We start from the raw sequence: 23930 nt of genomic DNA, 5'->3' as shown, positions 1-23930 counted from the left end.
GTTGTTGGTCCTAATGTTCTGACTGATCAGTGTATGTGTGTATCCTACCACCGCATGGTGAGTAGATTTTTTTTGTCCATCCAATTTATATTTTCAAAAATTGATTATCATCATTACGAATTCTTTACAGACAAATGGAAAAACTAGTAGAAGCCGACCTCGGGGAAGATCAGTTTGGATTCCGTAGAAATATTGGAACACGTGAGGCAATACTGTCCCTACGACTTATCTTAGAAGCTAGATTAAGGAAGGGCAAACCTACGTTTCTAGCATTTGTAGACTTAGAGAAAGCTTTTGACAATGTTGACTGGAATACTCTCTTTCAAATTCTGAAGGTGGCAGGGGTAAAATACAGGGAGCAAAAGGCTATTTATAATTTGTACAGAAACCAGATAGCAGTTATAAGAGTCGAGGGACATGAAAGGGAAGCAGTGGTTGGGAAGGGAGTGAGACAGGGTTGTAGCCTATCCCCAATGTTATTCAATCTGTATATTGAGCAAGCAGTAAAGGAAACAAAAGAAAAATTTGGAGTAGATATTAAATTCCATGGAGAAGAAATAAAAATGTTGAGGTTTGCCGATGACGTTGTAATTCTGCCAAGACTGCAAAGGACTTGGGAGAGCAACTGAACGGAATGGACAGTGTCTTGAAAGGAGGGTATAAGATGAACATCAACAACAGCAATACGAGGATAATGGAATGTAGTCGAATTAAGTTGGGTGATGCTGAGGGAATTAGATTAGGAAATGAGTAAAGGAGTTTTGCTATTTGGGGAACAAAATAACTGATGATGGTCGAAGTAGAGAGGATATAAAATGTAGACTGGCAATGGCAAGGAAAGCGTTTCTGAAGAAGAGAAATTTGTTAACATCGAGTATAGATTTAAGTGTCAGGAAGTCATTTCTGAAAGTATTTGTATGGAGTGAAGCCATGTATGGAAGTGAAACATGGACGATAAATAGTTTGGACAAGAAGAGAACAGAAGCTTTCGAAATGTGGTGCTACAGAAGAATGCTGAAGATTAGATGGGTAGATCACATAACTAATGAGAAAGTGTTGAATAGGATATGGGAGAAGAGGAGTTTGTGGCACAACTTGACCAGAAGAAGGGATCGGTTGGTAGGACATGTTCTGAGGCATCAAGGGATCACCAATTTAGTATTGGAGGGCAGCGCAGAGGGAGACCAAGAGATGACTACACTTAGCAGATTCAGAAGGATGTGGGTTGCAGTGGGTACTAGGACATGAAGCAGCTTGCACAGGATAGAGTAGCATGGAGAGCTGCATCAAACCAGTCTCAGGACTGAAGACCACAACAACAACAACAACAACATTGCTATAAATTATAGCAACGATTCAGGAGACTCTCTGAGCAACCCTCTTATAACATTTGCAAATTATGTTGTTTATCTTTTAATAAAACCATCAGATGATCTAAATCAACTGCAAAACAATTTAGGCAAGTTACCTGTATGTTGTGAAAAGTGGCAACTGACGAAATGCGTGAGGACATCCACACAAGTACTAAAAGGAATCTTAATTTTGATTACATGAGAAATCACACCAATATAAAGCTGTCAATTCAACTAAATATGTATGGATTACAATTACAATAAACTTACACTGGAACAATCACACATACACTTTTATGGGGAAGACAAACCTTAGAATGCATTTTATTGGCAGAACATTTAGAAGATGCAAACACTTAATTGTGAATTGCAGAGTAGTCCTGCAGATGTAGATCTATATACACACTCTGCAAGCTATCATACAGTGCATGGAGGGAGGTACCTTCTACCACTGCCTGCCTTTCACTTCGCTGTACCACTAGCAAAAGGAGGGAGGGGGGGGGGGGGGGGGGGGGAGGGAAGAGAGCAACTGTCTACATGTCTCCATACAATCCCTAACCTCTCTCATCTTCGTGTTCTTTACAAGAGACGAACACTGTCGGCAGTAGAATCTTACTGAGGTCAATTGCAAATAGTGGTTCTCTAAACTTTGCAATAACATTACGCAAAAAAGTCATCTTCCCTCCAGGAATTTCCATTTGAGTCCATAGTTACTTTAATACTTGCATGCTGATCAAACATTTCACTGTTCTCCTTACAATGGCCAACTAAATCTTACCAAATTTGGTGGGAGCAATACTCCCTCTCCTTATGTAAGTTCTGATATGTTATGCTGCTACACCATTATTTGCTAACAGCAGTACGGAAATACTGGTTATTGTACATTACTGCATGTATAAATTAATGAGAAAGAAATACATATTTGATAGCATAATATGAATCCTTAATTTTAGCAGTTACCAACTTTTTCCATGTGAGCAGGTAAGAAGAAGCAGCCAGAAGCACCAAAAGACTAAAAGGTTATACCCAATCTGCTAATATGTTAACAATAACATTAATTTCTAAGAAGCACTTTTTGCTCCATGTTCTGAATTTGGTCAACATTCTAGTGTATTGTTTTGTTTCTAAATATACCACAATTTTTATTAAAGTCCCACAGTTGATTTCTCCACATCACTGATAATGTTACTGGAGGAGGATATGATGATGATGATGATGGTGATAAAGAGGAGAAGGAAGAGGAGTAAATGCTGCTTGGTTTACAAATTACTTGAGGCAGAAACACCGTTTCAATAGCCACAACGGCCACATCTGTAATTGGTAGGTATCAGGAGGCAAAAAATGGTTACTGCTACTGTTTCTTAAGTTTTCATGAGAGATCAAATATTCCGTCTTTTTTCAGGAATGCTCCAAGATGTTATTAATTAATATTTTGGCTAACAACCTTTTATCATTCTCACATTCTCAACGTAAGTCGCTAGCTAGACTTTTAAAGCACTTTACCTCTCATTTCATCTGCACTATCAAAGGAAATATTGGCTGGCATTCCAATGTATGTCGCCCATAATGATCAACCAAATACTTTGTAAGCACTGCCTGAATGCTTTCTCTGTCCTGCTGAGTATTTCCTGATTAACAGTGGTATCTTTGGATGTTGTGCATCTGAGGCATTTGAAATGGGAAACTGATTCTAATTTTGTTTCTTTCAAATATAAGTTCAGACTTGTTCATTTCCTGTTGATGGTCATTGCTATAGTCTTTGTCTACCTTAATGAATAAAAAGTGCTGCTGTGGTCATCCTAAAGGAATATGTGTGGTGTATAGATCTCCCTACTTAGCAATCATACACAACCGTTCACTCACCGATAGATCGGTACCTACAGATTGGAAAATTGCGCAGTTTGCACCAGTGTTTAAGAAGGGTAGTAGGAGTAATCCATCGAACTACAGACCTATATCATTGATGTCTGTTTGCAGTAGGTTTTGGAGCATATATTGTATTCAAACATTATGAATCACCTGAAGGGAACGATCTATTGATACGTAATCAGCATGGTTTCAGAAAATATTGTTCTTGTGCAACGCAGCTAGCTCTTTATTTGCACGAAGTAATGGCCGCTATCGACAGGGGATCTCAAGTTGATTCCGTATTTCTAGATTTCCAGAAAGCTTTCGACACCGTTCCTCACAAGCGACTTCTAATCAAGCTGCGGGCCTATGGGGTATCGTCTCAGTTGTGCGACTGGATTCGTGATTTCCTGTCAGGAAGGTCGCAGTTTGTAGTAATAGACGGCAAATCATCGAGTAAAACTGAAGTGATATCAGGTGTTCCCCAGAGAAGCGTCCTGGGACCTCTGCTGTTCCTGTTCTATATAAATGACCTGGGTGACAATCGGAGCAGTTCTCTTAGGTTGTTCGCAGAAGATGTTGTAATTTACCATCTAGTAAGGTAATCCGAAGACCAGTATCAGTTGCAAAGTGATTTAGAAAAGATTGCTGTATGGTGTGGCAGGTGGCAATTGACGCTAAATAACGTAAAGTGTGAGGTGATCCACATGAGCTCCAAAAGAAATCCGTTGGAATTCAATTACTCGATAAATAGTACAATTCTCAAAGCTGTCAATTCAACTAAGTACCTGGGTGTTGAAATTACGAACAACTTCAGTTGGAAATACCACATAGATAATATTGTGGGGAAGGCGAGCCAACAGTTGCGTTTCATTGGCAGGACACTTAGAAGATGCAACAAGTCCACTAAAGAGACAGCTTACACTACACTCGTTCGTCCTCTGTTAGAATATTCCTGCACAGTGTGGGATCCTTACCAGGTGGGATTGACGGAGGACATCGAAAGGGTGCAAAAAAGGGCAGCTCGTTTTGTATTATCACGTAATAGTGGAGAGAGTGTGGCAGATATGATATGCGAGTTGGGATGGAAGTCATTAAAGCAAAGACCTTTTTCGTCGCGGCGAGATCTATTTACGAAATTTCAGTCACCAACTTTTCCTTCGGAATTCGAAAATATTTTGTTGAGCCCAAACTACATAGGTAGGAATGATCATCAAAATAAAATAGGAGAAATCAGAGCTCGAACAGAAAGGTTTAGGTGTTCTTTTTTCCCGCGCGCTGTTCGGGAGAGAATGGTACAGAGAGAGTATGATTGTGGTTCGATGAACCCTCTTCTAAGCACTTAAATGTGAATTGCAGAGTAATCATGTAGATGTAGATATAGATGAACTCAGTAAGTAAGGCAATGTCTCTAAAAAGCGAGGTTCTGGGTTTGAGTCCTAGTCCAGTACAAAGTTTCGATTCATCAGTCAGTTTCAAGACAGCACATATTCTGCTGCAGAGTGATTCATTGCATGGTTGAGTTGTTTCGTAACATTTTCATAAAATAATATAACAAAAAGCATGCAAAAAGCAAAGAAAAATAAAACAAGCTGAGCACTTACCTGGTCTATATCTTTTTTCAATCATCGATGCCTTAAATTCCCAGCAGTTTGCTTGAACATCATACCGCTCGACCTTGTTGGTGTTCTCTGTAGATGCATGCCACCCTCCTGTATAGATCAACGTGACTATATATTGGCAATCACAATATAAACACTACAAAGTAAGTCACACACACACACACACACACACACACACACACACACACACACACACTCATTATTGTGGACAAACGTTTCCTGTTACCATCACCACAGAAACAGGGTATACTGAGTTACAGGTGACACAACGTCCTCCACATACCAGAAATAGAAACCAATTCACTTTGTTAACAATGTACAAATGTGTAGTTTACACTCTACACTACAGTAATAGAATTTGTAATTTTGTGTACTCAGAGTTCTATTCCAGTCTACAATCGGAATTTCTTCTTGAAAATTGTGTAGTATTTTATCAATGAAAATTTGTTACTGGAGCAGTTACTGTATGAAGTACAAGCTTTGCCCATTTATTATAATAAATGCCATCTGCTCATATTAAATAAAAATCTGAGCATATTAAGAGAGTTAAAATTTACACAACTTTATTTGATTATGGTTCATTACCAACACAAAAAATCTGAAACATGGTTGGGTAGCTGTACTCCAACACATTTTGAAATCTAAGTTTATTACTGAAATACCAGAGCACCTCTCAAAAAGTATCCAAGTTACACTTCTCTACATTCCTACTGCAGAAGCAACCCACAATGTACGGCAAAGTGTATCTCCTTCCCATTCTATTTTTGGATGTCACACAGTGTTTAACTAGGGATGCTTTAATTATTGTCAAAGTACATCTCTCAATGGAAGTTAATATGATTTAGTCTCCAATCATGTAGTTTCAACGTCAACTGAAAATGGATTAAGATTTCAGATTGACACACTGTGGATTGCTGAAATGTGAAGTTTAATAAATCATCTTGAAATCTGGAACACACAAAAATTATAATGCAATGGATATCACATACAGGTTTTATTCAGTGAGTAAGAGGACAGGAATTCTGTAACTACATACATACTCCACAAGCCTGCTCAGTGGCAAAGGGTGTTCTCTGTAGCACTATAATTCCCAACACCATCCATTAATGGAACATGAAAGTGGGGAAGAACATGTAATTCCAATTTTCCTATTGTGATCACTTCACAAAACCTGTGTGGCAAGAAGGAATATGCTTTCAGAATGAAATTTTAACTCTGCAGCAGAGTGAGCACTGATATGAAACTTCCTGGCAGATTAAAACTATGTGCCAGACTGAGACTCGAACTTGGGACCTTTGCCTTTCGTGAGCAAGTGCTCTATCAACGAGCTACCCGTGTATGACTCACAACCCATCTTCACAGCTTTACTTCCGCCAGTGCCTCGTCTCCTACCTTTCAAACTTGACAGGAGAACTTCTGTGGAGTTTGGAAGGTAGGAGACAAGGTACTGGAAGAAGTAAGGCTGCTAGTCATGCTGCGAGTCATGCTTGGGTAGCTCGGTGATAGAGCATTTGACCACAAAAGGAAAAGGTCCCGAGTTCAAGTCTTGTCCACCACACTGTTTTAATCTGCTGGAGGTTTCAAGGAATTATTATTTATTTGTTTGTTTGTTTCTTCCCCCTCTTGAAGCATCTGCCACTGGAATTTGACAAACATCTCTGTAATGCTGTACTGTGGTGGATATGGTGTTATGGGCGCTCAATAGTGTAGTTTTTAGCGCCCGAACGGAACAACAATGGACGAGTGTCACTAAAATGCAGCAAGTGCAAAAATAGGACTAAAATTAAAGGTGAAAGGCTACACAGGCAATTTGCACGTCAACAGTTGCAAAGTGGAATGCAGCACATAAAGAGGATAACTGCAAGAGAACGTAGGGGAAGGGGTTAAAATTAAACACATAGCACATGTTTGGAACTGGCCTATTACAAGTATAAAAAGGAGTGGTAATCCACTCGGCAACACACTAAAAATTCCAACCTAAAATTTTAGGCTGAAGCCCAGAAACATCACAGTAGCTTAAAACTTTCTTGACACTCGCCTCGTCATCGGCTAAAATCGAGGGCAGATCCCCACTAATATTAACTTCCGCCCTGACAGAACGATATAAATCACACTCAACTAAAATGTGGCGTACAGTGATTCGTACGCCACAGGCATCACACAGCGGGGGTTCCTCTCGCCGTAGTAAGAAGGCATGCGTAAGAGGACAGTGCCCTATGTGAAGACATGTAAGGGTCACTTCGTCACGCCTAGGTGACCGGCAGGAGGAACACCACTGCTGGATGGTGGGTTTCACCAACCGCAGCTTATTTTCCCTCACCGCCAGCCATTCCTCCTCCCACAATTGCATATACTTCCACCGCAGCACAGAAACAACACCTTGCAAAGGAATAGAACATTGTGTCACCTCCGGTAATCTGCAGGCGTCCTTAGCAGCTCTATCAGCTTGTTCATTTCCCCGTATGCCCACATGCCCTGGCACCCAGCAAAAGGACACTTGCTTGCCCTGTCGTTGGAGGATGTACAGTTTGTCGTAAATCAGCTCTTTCAACTTCTCCGCTGGGTACAGGTTCTGCAGTGACTAATGCGCTCATTGAGTCAGAGCAAATTAGGAAGTTTTTGCCCTGAGTACACCGTATCTGCTCCAATGCCTTCAGGATCACGTGAAGTTCTGCAGAAAAAACAGTGTATTCCTGGGGAAGGCAAATCCTGATGACACGTTCGGGGAACACTACTGAGCAGCCAAGAAAATCTCCCTGTTGGGATCCATCAGTGTGTATTACTGTAAAATCATGATGCCTATCTAAAATGTTAAAAAATAAAGATTTGAAAGCAAAATCTGATGAACCGTCTTTCTTAAAATTTACCAAATCTAAAATTAGTCTGGGCCTCTGGAGGAGCCAAGGTGGGTATCTGCTCCAACCTTGACGTGAAACATTAAAACCGGCCACACCCATTTCTAAAATGCAATCCTTTGCACAAATCCCATAGGGCCTTGTTGCTCGTTGTCGGTTGCGAAAAAGCCAGTGGAGGCCGAGCAACAGTGTGGTATGCAGGCGTGTATGGTGTGGATAATGTTTGATAGGCCTGGCACACCATTAGTAGACGCCACCGGAGGTGAAGTGGCGGTTCACTTGCCTCTGCACACAGGCTCGGTATGGGGCTCGTTCTGAACGCCCCAGTGGCCAACCGAATCCCCTCATGATGCACCACATCCAACAGCTTCAAATAAGTGGGTCATACACCGTGCATCCAAAATCAAGCTGGGACCGCACGAAGGCTCTGTAAAACCGGAGCAGACAAGTCCTGTCTGAACCCCATGTGACGTGACTAAGACATTTTAAAATAGACAGCGCCTTAAGAGACCGTTTTTTCAGTTCCTTAATGTGTGGCAGCCATGTAAGCTTAGAATCAAAAGTGAGGCCCAGAAACTTCACCGTGTCTTTAAAATTCAGAATGGTCTCCCTCATCCTCAGCTCAGGCAAGTCAAAAATGGAACGAGAACGGTTAAAAAGAACACACACCGACTTATCAGTTGAAAACTGAAAACCACTCTTCTGTGCCCATTCATCCAAACGTCGGAGAGTGAGTTGCAACTGACGAGTTGTCGTTACAAGGCTTGAAGAAGAGCAAAATACGGAGAAATCGTCCACAAACAAGGAACACTGCACAGGACTTTTCACAACAGACGTAATACTATTAATAGCAATAGCAAAGACCATCACACTTAAAACACTACCTTGAGGGACACTGTTCTCTTGTTCAAAGCGACTAGACAGTACGTCTCCGACACGGTACCGAAAATAATGTGGCGACAGGAAGGACCAAATAAAATTCGGAAGACATCCACGAAAACCCCATTCGTGGAGCTGCCTGATGATAAGATGCCTCCAAGTAGTGTCGTATGTCTTTTCAATGTCAAAAAATATTCCCAACAGGTGATGCTGGCACAGGAAAGCCTGTTGTATGGCCGCCTCCAGGAGAGCCAGGTCATCAAAGGTGGAGCGATACCTCCTGAACCCACACTGAAAGCAACTAAGGAGTTGTCTGGATTCTAACATCCAGACAAGGCGGCAGTTGACCATCCGCTACAAGGTCTTTCCCACGCAGCTAGTGAGGGCAACACTACGTTAACTACCCGGGCACATGCGATCTTTCTCAGGTTTTAAAAGAGGAATTAAAATTGCTTCATGCCACGAGTCGGAGAAGTGACCGGACATCCAAACTAGATTAAAAAGTCTGAGGAGGATTTCTTTATTTCTCCCTGTGAGGTGCCGCAGCATGCTATAGTGGATTCTATCCTGACCAGGGGATGTATCACGAGCCCCACACAATGCAGAATCCAGTTCCCACATGGAAAACAGGCAGTTGTACTCTTCTGTATTGGGTGAGCGGAAGTCAAAACTGCTCTCAGCAGCCACTCTGTGGGGCTTGAAAGCTGGATTCTGACTGGCAGTTGCAGTAATAGCTGCAAAATGAGCTGCCATAGCCTGTGCAATATCTTTTGGGGTCATGTGGAGAGTACCATTCCACATTATAGCAGCCATAGGGCACCTCCCACCTCTCCCAGAAATCCTCCTGATTGTCTCCCATACAATGGAACTTCGTGTAGAACGATCAATGGTGTTAAGGAACTGCTGCCATGACCTCTTCTTGCTCTCTCATATAATCCGATGACACTTTGCCCTCGCCACCCGAAAAGCTGCAAGGTTCTCTACAGTTGGCCGGCATTTGAACCTACGCAGAGCTGCCCGCCTAGCCCTGATTGCACAGCAGCATTCGTCGCTCCACCAAGGGACAGGCTGCCGCTTCGGTTGTCCCGTGGACTGTAGGATGGGCGCTTCACTGGCACGGTGCATCACTTCAGTAATATGATCCACCCATTCCTGCACACTGACCCGATGTTCAAACTGGGCAAGTTGACTATACAGTGCCCAGTTGGCTCTACCGAGCACCCATCGAGGCGGTTTCCTTTCCAGTTCCACTGCATGTGGCAGGTGAATCCGGATGGGGAAGTGATCGCTGCCATGTAAGTCATCAACCACTTCCCATGCAGCAGTGTGGGCGATGGCTGGAGAGCAAAGCGATAGATCAATGGCAGAGAACGACCCAGTTGCAATGCAAAAATGTGTGCTTTGACCTGAATTTAGCAAATAGGCACTGGTAGACAGAAGAAGCCTCTCAATTGCTCTACCCCTGGGGCAAGTACTCACAGACAGTAGTAGTAGTAGTAGTAGTAGTAGTAGAGGGGTTTTGGGCACACGACAGCAAGGTCTTCAGCGCCCATTCAGTAACTTAGTGAGACGTGTGTCAAGAAAAATCCCAGAACAGGAATATAAAACGGAACAGAAAACATGGGTAATAATCGTCAAAAAACATGTGCTCACCCACACCAAAGCGTGGGATGAAGCATAGCGTCAGCAGTAAAACATGGACACCACAGGAAGAAAATGATAGAAGAAGCTAAAACAATGTAGCAGATGGAAGTGGCTGGCTGACCGCAAGGAAAAAAGGGGAGGAGTCAGCCACTCTGCAATACACTAAAACCTCCAGCCTAAAATTTGAGGCCAGAGTCCAGACACATCACAAAACTTAAAAACCCTAGACACACACGTCTCATCATTAGCTAAAACAGAAGGCAGATCCCCAGCAACTTGTGCTTCTGCCCGTGTATCACGGTATAAAATGCAGTCTGTTAAAATGTGCCGGACAGAGATGTGCACACCAGAAGCATCACAAAACGGTGGATCCTCCCGCCGTAATAAAAAGCTATGTGTGAGAGGACAGTGCCCGATCCGAAGACGTGTGAGGGCCACCTCCTCCCGCCTGAGCAACTGGCAGGAGGAACGCCACGGCCGAGTGGTCGACTTTATCAACCGCAGTTTATTGGCCGTCACCGCCAGCCATTCGTCCTCCCACAACTCCATGCACTTCCTGTGGAGTGCAGCGATGACTGAATGCAAGGGAATAGGACACTGGACCACATCCTGCTCTCTGCAGGCCTCCTTGGCAGCCCGATCGGCCTGTTCATTGCCCCAGATGCCAACATGACCAGGCACCCAGCAGAAGGATACTTCTGTACCCCGCCGTTGGAGCAAGTACAATTGGTCATGTATCAGCTGGACCATCGCCTCAGTCGGATACAGGTTCTGCAGTGATTGTAAGGCACTAAGAGAATCGGAGCAGAGAAGAAATCGATCGCCCCGAACACGATTCATCTGCTCCAGTGCCTTCAGGATAGCGTGGAGCCCCGCTGCGAAAACGGTATATTCAGCAGGGAGGCAAATCCGGGTAACTTTATCAGGGAACACTACAGAACAGCCAAGGAAATTCTCATGATTGGAGCCATCAGTGTACACGACAGTGAAACCGTGATGCACATCTACAATGTTAAAAAACAGACATTGGAATGTAAAATCTGGTGTGCGATCTTTCTTAAAATTAGTCAAATCTAAAATAAGTTTGGGTCTCCGGAGGAGCCAAGGAGGGATCTGATCCGCGACGCAAAACACGAAGACCAGCCATAGACATTGCAGCGAGGCAATCCTGTGCGCGAATCCCATAGGGCTGCGTCGCACATTGCCGGTTATGAAATAACTGTGCCACAGGAGGCTGAGCAATGGCAGGGTATGCAGGGGTGTATGGTGTGGACAAAGTTTTATACGCCTGGTGCACTGTAAGTAGCTGTCGCCGCATAGGAAGTGGCGGTTCACCAGCCTCTGCACAGAGGCTTGGTATGGGGCTAGTTCAGAATGCCCCAGTGGCCAACCGAAGCCCTTCAGGTTGCACAATGTCCAACATCTTCAAGTAACAAGGCCTCGCAGACCCATACACTGTGCACCCATAATCGAGCCGAGATCGCACAAACGCCCTGTAAAACTGGAGCAGACAAGTCCTGTCAGCTCCCCATGTACTGTGGCTAAGACATTTTAAAATGCTTAAAGCCTTAAGCGGCCGCCATTTCAGGTCTTTAAGATGAGGTAACCACGTGAGCTTCGAGTAAAAAATGAGCCCCAGAAACCTCACCGTGTCTTTAAAAGTGAGAATAGTGTCCCTCATCCGCAACTCAGGAAAGGCTAAAATCGAATGAGTACGGTTAAAAATAACACATACAGACTTCTCAGTGGAAAACTTAAAACCACTCTTCCGTGCCCAGTCAGCCAAATGTCTAATTGTAAGTTGCAACTGACGAGTTGTCGTTGCAAGGCTTGAAGAAGAGCAAAACAAAGAGAAATCATCCACAAACAAAGAACACTGGACAGGACTTTTCACTATGGACGTAATGCTATTAATAGCGATGGCAAAGAGTGTCACACTTAAAACGCTACCCTGAGGGACACCGTTCTCCTGCTCAAAGCGATCAGACAGGACGTCACCAATTCGGTGTCTAAAATATCGTGGTGAGAGGAAAGACTGAATAAAAAAAGGGAGACAACCCCGAAAACCCCATTCGTGAAGTTGCTCCACGATGAGATGCCTCCAAGTCTTATCGTAGGCCTTCTCAATGTCAAAAAATACACCTAGGAGGTGACGATGGCGTAGGAAAGCTTGTTGTATAGCCGCCTCCAGATGGGCCAGGTTATCGAAGGTGGAACGAAACCTCCTGAACCCACACTGAAAGCGACTAAGGAGTTGCCGGGATTCTAACATCCAGACAAGGCGGCGGTTGACCATCCGCTCCAAGGTCTTCCCTATGCAACTAGTGAGGGCAACACTACGGTAGCTACTCGGGCTCGTGCAGTCTTTCCCAGGTTTTAAAAAGGGATTAAAACTGCCTCACGCCACGCATCAGCAAAGTGACCCGATGCCCAAATTCCATTAAAAAGTGCGAGGAGGATTTCTTTGTTGCGCATTGTGAGGTGCCATAGCATACTGTAATGGACCCTGTTGTGACCAGGGGAGGTGTCACGAGCTCCAGACAATGCAGAATCCAGCTCCCACATAGAAAATGGGCAGTTTTAAACTTCATGAGATGTGGACTGGAAGTTCAGACTACATCCCTCAGCAACGGCCCTATGGCGCTGGAAATCTGGATCCCGACTGGTTGTTGCAGTAACTGTGGCAAAATACGCTGCCATAGTCTGGGCAATGTTTCGCGGATCCGTGTGGAGAGTGCCGTTATTCATTACAGCAGCTATGGGACACCTCCCTCCTCTGCCAGAAATTCTCCTGATGGTCTCCCACACAATGGAACTTTTGGTGGAACGATTAATGGTGTTCAGGAACTGTTGCCATGACCTCTTCTTGCTCTCACGAATAATGCGGCGACACCTTGCCCTCGCCACCCGAAATACTGCAAGATTCTCAGCAGTCGGCTGAGACTTGAACCGACGCAGAGCCGCACGCCTGGTACTGATGGCAGAGCGGCAGTCGGCACTCCACCAAGGCACAGGTGGCCTCTTCCGGGGGCCCATGGACTGTGGAATGGATGCTGCAGCGGCGTGGTGGACCGTTTCTGTAATATGATCCACCCACACCTCAACAGTCGCACAGTGTTCGAATTGGGCCAACTGGCTATAAAGTGTCCAGTCAGCTGCACTGAGCACCCATAGTGGTGGTCTCCTTTCGGGGCCCACGCCATCTGGCAGGTGAATCCAGATGGGGAAATGATCACTGCCATGCAAGTCAGCGACCACTTCCCAGTGGTGAGAACGACCCAGTCGCTGTGCAGAAATGAGTACTCTGTCCTCCATTGAGCAAGTAGGCACAGGATGACAGGAGAAGCCTCTCAATTGCTCTACCCCTGGGGCAGGTAATTGCAGAGCCCCAAAGCACATTGTGGGCATTAAAATCACCACAAATAATGAATGGTTGGGGGAGCTGTGTAAGAAGGTCGGTGAGGGCCACTTCATCAAGTGCCTCATGTGGGGGCAAGTAAAGTGAACAGACAGTCAATGGATGACGTACTTGCACAGACACAGCGACAGCCTGTAAAGTCGTCATAAGCGAGAGAGGTGAGGAGTGGTAGTCCGTCCTGACGAAAATACCTACACCTCCTCTAGCTCTCTCTCCACGCAGGTCGTCCTTTTTGTGGAGTGTATAGCCTCGCAGCTCAGGGGAGTATGAGGGATGGAAATAAGTCTCCTGGAGACAGAGACACAGTGGTCGACCCTGAGAGAGTAGACGAAGTTCCTCCACATGCGTCCTGAACCCTTGCAAGTTCCACTGAAGTATGGGAGGCATCTATGTTGGGGATAGCACCTTCATCCTGTCTCTCCGACGGGGCGGGGAGACCGCAGCAGGTGGAGGGGCAGGTGTGGGGTGAGCTGATTGCCCCACACATATGTCGTATTCCATCAACTCTGGGGAAGAGTCAGATGAAGCCTCACGTAAAACAACAGCCGCATGGTCAGACGGTTTACCACAGGATTTGACCCGGTGTTGCTGCGGTACAGGAGCTTTCTGTGGTTTGGTGGGCGTTTTGGGGGAGCTGATGTGGGAGTGGTAATTGGCGCACTGGGCTTGGGAACAGCCTCAGCTGTTGGAGGCGACAGGGGCTGGCCCAAGTTCGCCACTGTACCCTTGTCTGCCGTTCGAGTAGGGGCTACCGGGTCTGAAACACTGGCTGTGTTGCAAGTGCACTGATAACTGCAGGTGTTAGTGCCAACACTCACCACCTCGGTCTGCATTGAGGCATCGACTTTTGGAGTAGGCTTCTGAACCAGGGATGCGAAAGATGTAGCAAATGTGGGAGGTTGCATCAACCTATAGATCTTCTTGGCCTCACCATAGGGGATTCGCTTGGTTGTTTTGATTTCCTGGACTTTGCGTTCCTCTAAAAATATTCGGCAGTCCCTACTCCAAACAGGGTGGTTCCCAGAGCAATTAATACATTTAGCCGGAGACGAGCAACCAACTCCTTCATGAGCAGCCTTACCACTGTTGCCACAAGTCGCTTCGCCTTTACACCCTAAGGTGGTATGCCCAAAACGCTGGCATTTAAAACAGCGCATTGGGGTCGGGAAATAAGGCCTCACACTAAGGCGAAGGAAGCCAGCTTTAACATGTTCAGGAAGTTTTGTGCTACTGAAGGTCAGAATAAAGGAGTCGGATTTGACAAGATTGCCATCAACCCTCTTCATGATGTGTTGGACATCAGCGATACCTTCCGGAGCCCACTCACGTTGCAGTTCATACTTGGGAATGTCAACTAGATCCCGGCATGTCACAACACCTTTGCTGTAGTTCAAGGTGCTGTGCAATACAGTGTCTATGGCATACTCTCCAAGACATTTAGCAGATTGGGGGTTAGTTGCTTGCTGGGAAGTGGAAGTTTCCACTAGCAAGGTCCCATTACGTAAGCGCTTCACCGATTTCAAGGAGCCACAGATGCCCTCCAATCCCTTTTGTATATAGAAGGGCGAAACCTTCTTGAAACTACCCTCCTCCTGTTTCACAATGAGAAACGGATTCTGAGCATCAGAATGCATCCTGTTATTAAAGACTTCACTTGTCAAAGATGTGCTGCAGTCAGGGGGACTGACTGCACAAGCCCTCTTCAGAGACTGGGTGTTAGAACCCTCCAGCGGCCCACCCTTTCCGCTCGGAAGGGGAAAAGAGGATTTCGAAGGATCCATCTCGGTCCCACGAGCAGCTAGGGAACTAGAAGTCCACCTAGACAGAGCCCCACATGCCTAGGTAAGCCTTATACAACTGAGGTGCGGCAGGTTCCCCAGAGGTTGCCCGCTAATGACTGTTCCACCTCAACAGCCATGCATCTCATCGGCACGCAGCACACCTTGAGATTGAGGGGTTGTTTATAGAGGTTTATTCCATCCTCGCGATCCGGGCGGCCAAGCCAAGCTCCCCACTCCCTGAGACACACAACATTCCACCGCCGCGCCGCACAGTGGTCGTTTAAGCATGCCCAGAGCTTACGGTGACAGGGGACTGGCGGTGCTTACCAGTCCCCAGCTCAGGAACCCCGGGGTCGCCAAGCCCGTACCCAGCAAATGAATGCTGAGCCCCTGGGGGCAAGTACTCACAGAGCCCCAAAGCATATTGTGTGCATTAAAGTCACCACAGAGGATGAAGGGGTGGGGGATCTGTGTAAGAAGATCACTGAGAGCCTCTTCGCCAAGCACATCATGTGGGGGTAGGTAAAGCGAACGTACTGACGAAGATACCTACTCCTCCTCGAGCTCTCTGTCCACTCAGGTCGTCCTTTTTGTGGAGGACATAACCACGTAGCTCTGGGGTGTATGTTTCACTGAAATTTGTCTCTTGCAGACATACACACATAGGTCTATTCTGAATCAATGAACGTAGTTCCTCCACATGTGTCCTGAACCCTTGCAAGTTCCATTGTAGTATGGGAGCCATCACGGTGGTTGTATTTTCTGCCTCTCTTTCCCCCGAGGTGGGGAGACTGCAGCGGCTGGAGGCTCAGTCTTGGGGCGAGATGATTGCCCCATATTCTCAGACTCCATCAGCTCTGGGGAAGAGTCTGATGAAGCATCTAGCGGGACCACATTAACATGATCCGAGGGTTTACCAGCTGATTTAATCTGTTGGTGCTGCTTCACATGTGCTTTCCTTTGTTTAGAGGGCTTTGCTGGAACCAGAGCTGGGTTGTTTATGACCATGCTGGGCTTTGGAACAGCCTCAGCAATCGGAGATGCCTGGGGCTCTTCAATGTTAGCTACTGTACCTTTCTTTGCTGTTCTAGGAGGGGCTACAGGCTCTGATACAGTTGCAAGTGCACTGACATGTGCACGTGTTAGTGCCAACACTAACAATCTCAGTCTGTGTAGATGCATCGACCTTCGGAGGTGGCTTCTGAACAATGGAAGCAAAAGACATAACGAATGTGGGGGGCTGCATGGCCTTAAAGATCTTTTTGGCTTCACTGTAGGGGATACGCTTAGTTGTTTTTATTTCTTGTATTTTACGTTCCTCTAGGAAGATTCTACAGTCCCTACTCCAAACACGGTGGCTTTCAGAACAGTTTATACATCTGACAGGCGACGTACAGTCAATTCCGTCATGGGCAGCCTTACTACAGTTGCCACACATCGCTTCTCCCTTACACCCTAGAGTTGTATGCCCAAAACGCTGGCACTTAAAACAGCCCATTGGGTTTGGGACATACGACTGGACGTTTAGTCGAAGAAATCCTGCCTTGACATGTTCTGGGAGTTTGGGGGTATTGAAAGTAAGAATGAAGGAGTCTGATTTCACCAGGTTCCCATCCACCCTTTTCATGATGTTCTGAACGTCAACAATTCCCTCCTGAGCCCACTCACTCGAATTCTTCTACAGAAATGTCAACGAGATCCCTACAGGTAACAACACCCTTACTGGAGTTCAGGGTGCTGTGAAGCTCTGTATCGATAGTGTATTCCCCCAAGCTTTTAGCTGTTTGAAGGCTAACTGCTTGCTGAGCAGTTGATGTTTCAACAAGTAGTGTCCCATTCCGTAAACACTTCACTGATTTTAAAGTTCCAGCTATTCCTTCTAGACCCTTTTGGATATAGAATGGCGAAACCTTTTCAAAGGAACCCTCTTTCCTTTTTATAATTAAAAACACATTCTGGTTTTTAGTATGTGCTCTGTTACTCTGAACTGCTGTATGTTTGCTGACGCCGGAGTCAGGAGGACTGGCTAACCTAGCCCTCTTGTTGGATTGGGCGGTAGTGCCTACCAGCGGTCCACCCATCCCACTGGCCAGTGAAAAATTAGAATGAGGAAAAGAGGAAGAATTCGTGGTATTCATGGTCGTCCCACGAGCAGCTAGGGAAACTTACGTCCATCCAGACAGAGCCCCACATGCCTGGATAAGCCTTGTACAACTGAGGTGCGGCAGGTTCCCCAGAGGTTGCCCGCTAGCGACTGTTCCACCTCAACAGCCATGCATCTTATCGGCGCGCAGCACACCTTAAGATTGAAGGTTTTTTTTATAGAGGTATGTACCGTCCTCGCGACCCAGGCAACCAAGCCAAGATCCCCGGTCCCTAAGACACACAATGTTCCGCTGTTGCGCCACACGGTGGTCGCTGAAGCATGCCCAGAGCTTATGGTATCAGCAGACTGGCGGCGCACACCAGTCCACAGCTCGAGGGCCCCGGGTTCGCCAAGCCCGTACCCATAAAACGAATGCTGAGCCCCCTGAGGGACTCTACTGCTTATTAAATGAACCCATGATACAACATAGTGCTATTGTTTGGATTTCTCTCCCCCTCTCTCTCTCTCTCTCAATTGATCAATTGTGGGTTTTGCAAGTCACTTATTTTGTGGAAAAATCACATTTCCTTAAGATTCTTCCACAGAAGACTTGCCATTTGCTAGTTTTACGAGGTTATTCCAATTTGATCTCTCGGGGCAGTTATTCCCAGATACTGTAGCTGGATGGAACACTAGGCACATAATTTTGCCTTTGTTGAAAAATTAAAGAGTGATGAAGTTATATAGCTGAAAGCTGCCATCTGGTTTAAGGTGGTGGTCTGCCAAATATATTTCCACTGATCCCAACAGGATCTCACTGAAACCACAAGTTTTGTTTTTTTATATAAACTCTGCGATGCACACTATAGTGGTGTGCAAGAAAGAATAAGGCAACATGGTACACACTGCCGAGAGAGAGAGAGAGAGAGAGAGAGAGAGAGAGAGAGAGAGAGAGAGAGAGAGAGACTACTTGGTAGCAGCACAAGTGTCCTCTGCACCTGTCCCATGTCTAAAGCTCCAGCCGCTCTCTACCCTGCAAGTGGCCATGCCGGGGTAAGCACTACGATGGGCCACTGTTTCTGCTTCTCTCTCTCCCTCTAGTGGAATTTATAAGCCCAGAAAACTATTACTGTCACTTCTTAATGTTTTGTGTGTATTACACCACACATAATTAACAATCTACGGGCTATGTAACCTCAGCATGCTTAAACTACCATGAAAACCAATGCTAAATTCTCCATGTGCACCACGGAGAACCAGCTAAAATCAGACACAGCTAAGAGATGCTATTGGCTGAAATATTCCATGGTACACTGCTCCTTGCCACTGCATATTGTCCCCCATCGCCCACCCTTCTTTAAATTCAACTGAAGATGGCTGCCTGGTTATCAGCAAATATATCAAGACACACAGTCAACATTATCTGGTAACAATTCTTAAATGGATTATTTAAATGGAATTTCAATGATCTAGGAAACCTTAAAGATATACAGGAATCACACACTGCAAAATTATATGAAAATATGTTAATTATTATTAAGGAGAAAAGAAAAAGAATAAATTTGACATACCAACAACATATATGTGACCATCGAGAACACAAGCAGCCGACCCACTGCGAGGAATTAACATAGGTGCAAGCTCTGTCCAGGTGTTTGTCCTTGGGTCGTATCTCTGGACTAACTCAATTCCATCACCATCTTCCAATACAGCTCCACCTAGCAAAGTAAAATATAAACAAGGTCTAGAGCAACAGGAATACACCTAAAAGTGTAACAAAAGTATAAATCTATTCTGTTTCTCACAATGCAACTAATTAATTTTCAACACCATCACTGACCAAATTGTCACAGAAGCACGAATGTTACCAGGTTTCACTCTCTGTAAGCAACCTACACAATCTTTTATCTCTACTGTTAAATCGGTTGATCACAAAGTAATTAAGGAAGTAAAAAAAGATCTGAAAAATAAAAAAAAAGATTGAAGTATTGAGAAGTAGCAAAAATGAAATTAGCAACAAATTATTGGGGGCTACTAGTAAATAAAGTGAAAGATTTCTGCTGCCTTAGAAGGCAAATAGTAAATTACTGGCAAATGCGAGGAGGACATTAAATAACATCAGCACGGACGAAGAGCGTACGCTTGCCAAATGAAGTCTGCAACTATCAAACACAGCTATTAACTCACTTTTAACAGACTTATGGGTTGCACATAGATACACAGAGTGGAACATGAGCCTACCACTCTGATCCAACCCCTCATAACTCCCCGAGCATGTTTTTATGACTTAGTCCGTCTTCCAGGTTCCAAAAACCTACCTCACCCTCTGTGAAACACGCTGCTCATGAACACCCATCCTGTAACAGAGTTGCCAACCTTTCTGCCAAAACTTTAAGCGCTGTAGAAGCCTCACCTTTAGCCCAAAACTCAAGTCCAGCCATGCTCGACTCGTAAAGGATTTTCTTTGTTCATTCTCATCAGTGGAGACATTTCTTTGACACACACCCCACTGAAAACAGCCAACCAAAATCTCACATCAAACCTCGTTTAAAACACTTCCAAGCTCCCCACAAACTGTGATCTTCCTCCCTTTCCACCAAATCATCCCCTGATAATCTTTCAAGAATTCCTCACTTCTAACCTGGCCTCACATTCCTTCCCTAAACCCTTCTCCAGAGAGTCCAACATCAGGCCTATGGAACACACAGTTATCCATACTCTGAAAACTAACCCAGAAATTTTTAACCTCCCTACAGACAAAGGCTCCACTACTATAATCATGTTTTTGCTTTGAAGATCTTAGCAGAATTTTTAAAGAAAAAAAGATAACTTAAGATAATTTTTTGTTGAGAAAGTGTTACTACTGTAAACATGTTGACATATTCCCCATCACAGTGAGAGGTGATAACCATCAACCGTGCAAATACATAAAAAGCTCAGCACTACCAGTCATACAATCCTGAACTAAGTAATGCTTTTTTTTGCATTTTCCTATTCACATTTTTTTCCCTCTAACAGCCACTGTCTGTCAACAAAGCAAATGTACTTTTTGAAAGCTCAAGGTATGAGTTTGTTTTTCCAAATTGGTGATATTGTCAAGATACCAACATGTGACATGACTCAACCATTCATTCAAGAGAGTTTTCCCACACTGCAAGTACTGCATTGTGATGTCTACACCTATCCTAATATTTGCCTCATGATGCGTAATGCACAGAGGGATGATGCATGTGGGTGGTGGCCTTTGTATGCTTTAGCAGGGTGGTGGTACCGGATAGTACATCTATTCAGCAATTATTTTCATTCAGCTTTGAATCAAAAAGTACTCTGCTGCACTTTGTGTGGCTGGTGAATTTGGTCTTAAATTCCACGACACCTACCAATAACCACTGTCATCAATGCATCAACCTCAGCAGGTGACTGACAGTGGTGGTTTTCTTCCAGCTGAGACACTTATATCCTTGACATGGGTGCAGTGAAAAACAGAGCTAGCATGATCAATGACATGGAGTATCCCATGTGCCAGCTATTAATGATATTACTGTGATCAAATGCACTTTCATCAAGCAACTTCCCACTCTTTTGCTCTGTCACATTGTACAATGGCCAGTACAAGATCTGGTGGCATCCCAAGTCAGTCTCTCTCTCTCTCTCTCTCTCTCTCTCTCTCTCTCTCTCTCTCTCTCTCTCTCTCTCTCTCTCACACACACACACACACACACACACACACACACACACACACACACACACACACACACACACACAGATATATATCCAATATCTGTGGCAACAAACCTCTCCTCTCTGTCTAACAAATCAGCTTTCTCCAATTCAAATGCTTATGATTATGCTTATAAACAGAACTGTATATTTTAACATGAAACTGGAATCAACTGTAATTTGAAACAATTATGTTTAGGGAGTTCCATTATGATGCTGGTTTAAGCATCAGCAACAACTACTGACTTCACTGTTTTTACTTTCTATCATGATTTCATTAACACTTAAATTCCTTGTTGACTAGATTCCAAACTGACAGTATCCCAAACTATTCAACGATAAATAATCAAATTTATTACATGGTTCTAATTCAACAGTTGATGAAGTATCATCATCATCACACACTCTGACTGTAATACCCTGTCACCACAGCACAGTATCTGTCACTAATGCAGCTATGTCCTTTTAATGGGCTACTAAAAAAAATGAGAATCCAATATAATACAATTCTAGTACTACTCACAACAGCTGTCAATCACATGGCATATGATACAATGTCTGCACAGGATGCTTGGATCTAGCAGTTTTCTTCTTCTTCTTCTTCTTCTTCTTCACCCCACCCCAATTCTGGCGGCATCATCAGAATCTGCCCGTAGCTTTTTATAGAAGTATGCCTTGCTGGATTCCATCTGCACCAACTCTGACAATTCTTGCATCACCCTCTTACAACATTTCCTGCTAACCCATCCACAGGTTTTCTACTGCCAAGTAAAAAGTCATGCCACAACAGCCCACACTGCCCCAAAAAGTGAATGAAACAGAGCCCGTGTCAAATAAAATAATACATTTACCTGTGACATACAGCATGCCTTCGTGCGCTACAACAGCTGGACTTGTAGCAGCCATCTTCATAGGCGCTATCATCTGCCAGGAATTGCTTTCCGGATCATACCGTTCTACGGAATCGAGGCGGAAGGAACCCTCCCATCCACCAACAGCATACACACATCCATCAAGCATAGCTAACCCTGTAATGCATTTAAAGTACTGATACATTCTCTTGTCAACACCTTGACCACATCAACAATATGGGATATATTAGTTCAAACCAGTTCATCATAACTGACAAGTGATCACATTGATTACATTATGTTTGCTGAATGGCGACAACTAATCTTTTGAGGACACAATTTACATACTGCTACCAGTTTACTGCTGTCCTCAACATGACAGTAAGTATATAAATAAACAATGTCCTCCACATACGAAGAGGTCGACATGAAAAGTAAAGATCATTAACCTGTAGACATGATTTTATGGGCACTTGCCATCTTTTTATTTAGCACTTGTATTAAATATTTATATCTAAGTTTGTTGAAAAATATAACAATTTTCAGTGCAATAACCATAATCTATAGTGCGCATAATAAACATAGATTGGAGGGTAATTCATGTTTTAATCTGTGGTTTAAGGGGTGTGGATGTGAAAATTTTATTGTATCAGATGATTCCGAAACCTTACGGTATCCCACAATTTAAATAATAATAATAATAATAATAATAATAATAATAATAATAATAATAATAATATAGGAGCACTCACTACACTAAATATACACACTAGGCAGAGATCAGAACCAACCAACACACAGAAGAAACCCACAAAACCAGCATGGCAACACAGGCTACAGATCAGAATAGAAAAACTGAGAAAAGACATTGGACAGCTAACACAATTTATAAGAAAAGAAATATCGGACAAAAAACGAAAAAGGTTAGGTAAAATCTCACAACAAGAAGCAATAGAGCAATTAGATGAAAAGAAGCAGAAATTACAAGCATTGGCCAAACTACTTAGAAGATACAAAAAAAAGTGAAAATAGAAGGAAACAAAACCTAACATTCAACACAAACCAAAAGAAATTTTACCAGACAATAGATAACACACACATTAAAATAGACAATCCACCAAACATAACAGACATGGAGGAGGAGATTAGTGTTTAACATCCCGTTGACAACGAGGTCATTAGAGACAGAGCGCAAGCTCGGGTGAGGGAAAGATGGGGAAGGAAATCGGCCGTGCCCTTTAAAAGGAACCATCCCGGCATTTGCCTGAAGCGATTTAGGGAAATCATGGAAAACCTAAATCGGGATGGCCGGAGACGGGATTGAACCATCGTCCTCCCGAATGCGAGTCCAGTGGATAACAGACATGGAACACTTCTGGAGCAACATATGGTCAAACCCGGTACAACATAACAGGCATGCACAGTGGATAGAAGCAGAATCAGACACATACAAGATGATACCACAAATGCCTGAAGTTATAATTTTGCAACATGAAGTCACCAAAGCAATTAATTCTACTCACAATTGGAAAGCCCCTGGAAAAGATAAAATAGCAAATTTCTTGTTAAAGAAGTTCACCTCAACACATTCACATCTAACTAAATTATTTAACAGTTACATTGCAGACCCATACACATTCCCTGATACACTTACACATGGAGTAACATACATGAAACGTAAAGATCAAGCAGACACAGCAAACCCAGCTAAATACCACCTCATAACGTGCCTACCAACAATATACAAAATTGTAACTTCAGTCATTACACAGAAATTAATGACACATACAACACAGAACAAAATTATAAATGAGGAACAAAAAGGCTGTTGCAAAGGAGCATGAGGATGTAAAGAGCAACTGATAATAGATGCA

At 44.1% G+C, this 23930-nt stretch overlaps 1 protein-coding gene across 1 annotated transcript in view; it reads right to left on the bottom strand.

Moving 5' to 3' along the window:
* The window catches only part of LOC126354779 (kelch-like protein 12), a 78704-nt gene that overhangs the window by 13582 nt on the left and 41192 nt on the right, over nucleotides 1–23930 (bottom strand). Inside the window, exons 8-10 of the mRNA XM_050004676.1 lie at nucleotides 22057–22233; nucleotides 19057–19203; nucleotides 4805–4912 (exon numbers count right to left, since the gene is read on the bottom strand). Of these exons, the coding sequence (XP_049860633.1) occupies nucleotides 4805–4912; nucleotides 19057–19203; nucleotides 22057–22233 (432 nt within the window). The remainder of the gene's footprint in view (nucleotides 1–4804; nucleotides 4913–19056; nucleotides 19204–22056; nucleotides 22234–23930) is intronic.

The sequence above is a fragment of the Schistocerca gregaria genome, chromosome 3 (assembly GCF_023897955.1).
Source record: "Schistocerca gregaria isolate iqSchGreg1 chromosome 3, iqSchGreg1.2, whole genome shotgun sequence".
Taxonomy (NCBI): Eukaryota; Metazoa; Arthropoda; class Insecta; order Orthoptera; family Acrididae; genus Schistocerca; species Schistocerca gregaria.
The sequence above is the reverse complement of the archived record's forward strand: the minus strand, read 5'-3'. Positions and strand labels throughout refer to the sequence as shown.